The sequence below is a fragment of the Penaeus monodon genome, chromosome 16, assembly GCF_015228065.2.
Source record: "Penaeus monodon isolate SGIC_2016 chromosome 16, NSTDA_Pmon_1, whole genome shotgun sequence".
In the NCBI taxonomy this organism is placed as follows: Eukaryota; Metazoa; Arthropoda; class Malacostraca; order Decapoda; family Penaeidae; genus Penaeus; species Penaeus monodon.
The window spans coordinates 17,839,379-17,843,824 of record NC_051401.1 but is presented as its reverse complement, the minus strand read 5'-3'; the positions used below and the strand labels follow the sequence as shown (position 1 = coordinate 17,843,824).

The 4,446-nt window shown below is 21.2% G+C and overlaps 1 protein-coding gene across 1 annotated transcript in view; it reads left to right on the top strand.

Annotated features, from left to right (window-relative positions):
- Positions 1-184, top strand: part of LOC119582965 (vacuole membrane protein 1-like) — a 6,597-nt gene extending 6,413 nt beyond the window's left edge. Inside the window, exons 4-5 of the mRNA XM_037931480.1 lie at positions 1-63; positions 114-184. The exon at positions 1-63 is cut by the window's left edge and continues 47 nt beyond it. Of these exons, the coding sequence (XP_037787408.1) occupies positions 1-63; positions 114-184 (134 nt within the window). The remainder of the gene's footprint in view (positions 64-113) is intronic.
- The last annotated feature ends 4,262 nt before the right edge of the window (positions 185-4,446 follow it).

Sequence of the window (4,446 nt, the reverse complement as noted above, 5' to 3'; positions counted from 1 at the left end):
TACTCACTATCATGTCCAAAGTCAGACTGGAGGCCTTCATGTGGGGGGCCGGAACTGCGCTAGGTGAGTCAGCCTTTTCCTTTTGAGAGTCCTTAAATTTCTCTTTAAAACAGAAATTAGGTATTTTTTGAGTGATGCTGGTATATTGCTGCTAGATATTAACAAAGCAGAAAAGTTTAAGTAATCATCAATTAACTGTTATGATTAGTAATTTCTTAAGGTTGTTGTCAAATGGGTTTAGATGTGTATAACAGTTGGAATCTTTATCCCTTTTCTTCTGATGTTGAACCTCTGATATAAGCCAAGTTATGTTTGGTTCCTAGCGTTTGTTTTCTTTTGATATCCAGATAGATTAATATTGTTACTTTTCTATTTCTTTAAAGGAAAAGACCGGTTCTGGTGCACTACTTTGCATAAATCTAGGCCCTGATATCATAAAAACCAATTAATAGTCAATTGGTGCTAATACGGTGGCTTACCTTATTACTATAGGCCTTTTTTTTATCTCAATAGCAGGCATAATATGGTCTGCTTCAAAAAAACGACCTACAGCCCACCACACGCCGATGACGTCACACCATGTATACAGCTCCAGCTGATTTTTTACAATACACAGCTGATCACAGAGAAAGAGGTCACGGTCATGGCTAACAGAGGAAGGCGACTTATGATTCTTCGTCTGATGAGGAATCCTGCGATTTAAATTATATATATATATATATATAATTCCATATATATAATTATTATTATTATTATTATTAACGATTATTATTATTATTATTTTTTATTTATTAATTAAAATGATGATCATACATACATACATATATACTATATATATATATATATATAGGGATATATATAGATATAGATTATTTATATATATATATTATATATATATATCTCTATATATATATATATATATATATAATGGTCATACCTCTATATATATCATATACGATCTAATATATCATCTATATATATATAGATAGCTATACTATATATATATACGATATAGATATATAAATAATATGTATGTGTGTGTGTGTGTGTGTGTGTGTGGGTGGTGTGTGTGTGTTTGTAAAAATATATATATATATATAATTATACATATATATATTATAGATATATATATATATATATATACATTTATATATATTGTGTATATTATAAATATATATATTTTATGTAAAATGTATATATATGTGTGTGTGTGGGTGTGTGCGTGTGCGTGGCGGGGCGTGTGTTGTGTGTGGCGTGTGCGTGTTTCGGGTGCATGTGCGTGTGCGTGTGCTGTGTGTGTGTGTGTGTGTGTTAGATATAGATATAGAGATAGATTATATATATATAGATACTAGATAGATGATATATTTATAGTATAGATAGATAGATAGATATATAGATTAAATAGAATAGATATATATAGATATATAGATATAGTTATATAGATCTAGATATATAGAATCTATGATATCTAGATAGATATATAGATATATATATATAGATATATATAATAGATATATCTTTATAGTGATGATCTATATATATATCTATATATATATCTATATATATCTATTATATATATCTATATATATATCTATAATATATATCTATATTATATATCTATTATATATATATATATATATATATATATATATACTATATAATATATATCTATATAATATAGGATATATATATATATATATCTAGATAGATAGATATATATATATTGATCTATCTCGAATAGATTCATTTCTATATATATTTATATATTATCATAATATATATATCTATATATAATATATATATATATAAATGGTTATCATTGTTATAATTATTACTTATTCTTATTATTATTTTATTATTATTATTATTATATTATTATTATGAATTATTATTATTATTATTTATTAGTATTATTAATTCATCATCATCATCATCATCTCATCATCATCATATCATCATCATCATCGCATCATCATCATCATCATCATCATCAATCATCATCATCATCATCATCATCCAATATCATGGTTTATTACTAATTATCATTAACATTATTATTATCATTACTATTATTATTATTATTACTATTTATTATTATTATTATCATTTATTATATTATTATCATTATTATTATTATTTATTATTTATCATTATTATTATTTTGGTTATTATCATTATTTCTTATCATTATCATTATTATTATTCATTATCATTATCATTATTAAATATTATTATCGTTATTTATTATTGTCCCCTTATATATTATATATATTATATATATTATCTATATATATATATATTAATATATATATATATATATATATACATTACATATAAACATATACATTACATATTACAGCACATACACACATACACACATCCACCACACACACACCAGACCTCCCACACACACACACACACACACCCACACACAACACACACACACACCACACACACACACACACACCCACACACACAGATATATATATCATAATATAATATATATCTATAATATATATTATAGATATATATATTATTATATATATATAAATATAAAATATATATATATTATAAATATATATATATATCTACATATATAATATACATATATACTACATATATACATACAATATACATACATATATACATCATGTGACATATATATATACATATATAGATAATATATACATTATATATAGATACATACAGAATATCATATATATATATATAATTATAATACATATATTACATATATATACATATACATATACATCTATATATGTATATGTACATGTTATATAGTATATATACTGTATATATAGTATAATATATGTAGATATATATATATATGTATATTATTTATATATGTATATATATGTTATATGTATATCTATATGTATATATATTATGTGTCTCTATATGTATATATATATATGTATATGTATATATGTATAGATATATATATATCATATATATCATATATATATATCTATATATATATATATATATTATGTGTGTGTGTGTGTGTGTGTGTGTGTGTGTGTGTGTGTGTATACACATATATACATACAGACATACACATACACACCACATAATATATAGATATATATATATATATATATATATATATATACACCACACAAAATACACACCAAATACACACAACCACCCACACACAACACACACACCACACACACACACACACACCACACACACACACACACACACACCACACACCCATATTTATATACATATAGATATATATATATGAGGGATATATAATATGCTATATATTATAATATATATATATATATATATATATTTATTTATTTTATAATATTCTATATAATATATCTAATATATAATATATATACTATATACTATAATATAGATATATATATATTAGAGTATATATATATATGATATATATATATAATTGTGCATACAAGTGTTTACTATATATATATATATATATATATATATATATATATATTATGATATATATTATTTTATGATATATATATATTTATGATATATATATATTTATGATATATATTATATCGTATATATATATTATAATATATACTCTATTCTATATGCATATATCATTATAGATATATATATATATCATATATGATATCATATAGATTCTATTGATATATATAATATATATATGCATATATATATGCATATATACCTATACATATATACATCTATACAACTATACATATATCACATATATAATATATCTATATATAATATATTATATATATATATATATCTATATATATATATATCCACATATACACATATACACATAGTACACATATACACAGATACATATTATGACCTATATACATATATAGATATAATATATATATATATATATATATATATATATATATAATACACATATACATATAACATTATACATATATCATATATATATAGATATATATATATATATATATCTATATATATATTATAAATATATATATAGACATTCTATGAAACTATAAATATTTATATATGTCATATATATATATATCCATATATATATATCTATATCATATATATATATATATATATATTATATATATCTCTGTGTTGTGTGTGTGTGTGTGTGTGTGTGTGTGTGTGTAGTGTGTGTGTGGGTGTGTGTGTGTGTGTGTGTGTACTCTATATAATATATAGACTTATAAATATATATATATATCTATATATATATATATCTATATATATACACACAACATACATACATACATACATACATACATAACCTACCTACATACCTACATACAATACATACATCTAACATACATACATAACATACATACATACTAATATATATATATAATATTATATATTATATAATTATATATATATATGGATGTATGTTTATGTGTTTGTGTGTATGGGTGTTTGTGTTTGTGGCGTGTGTCT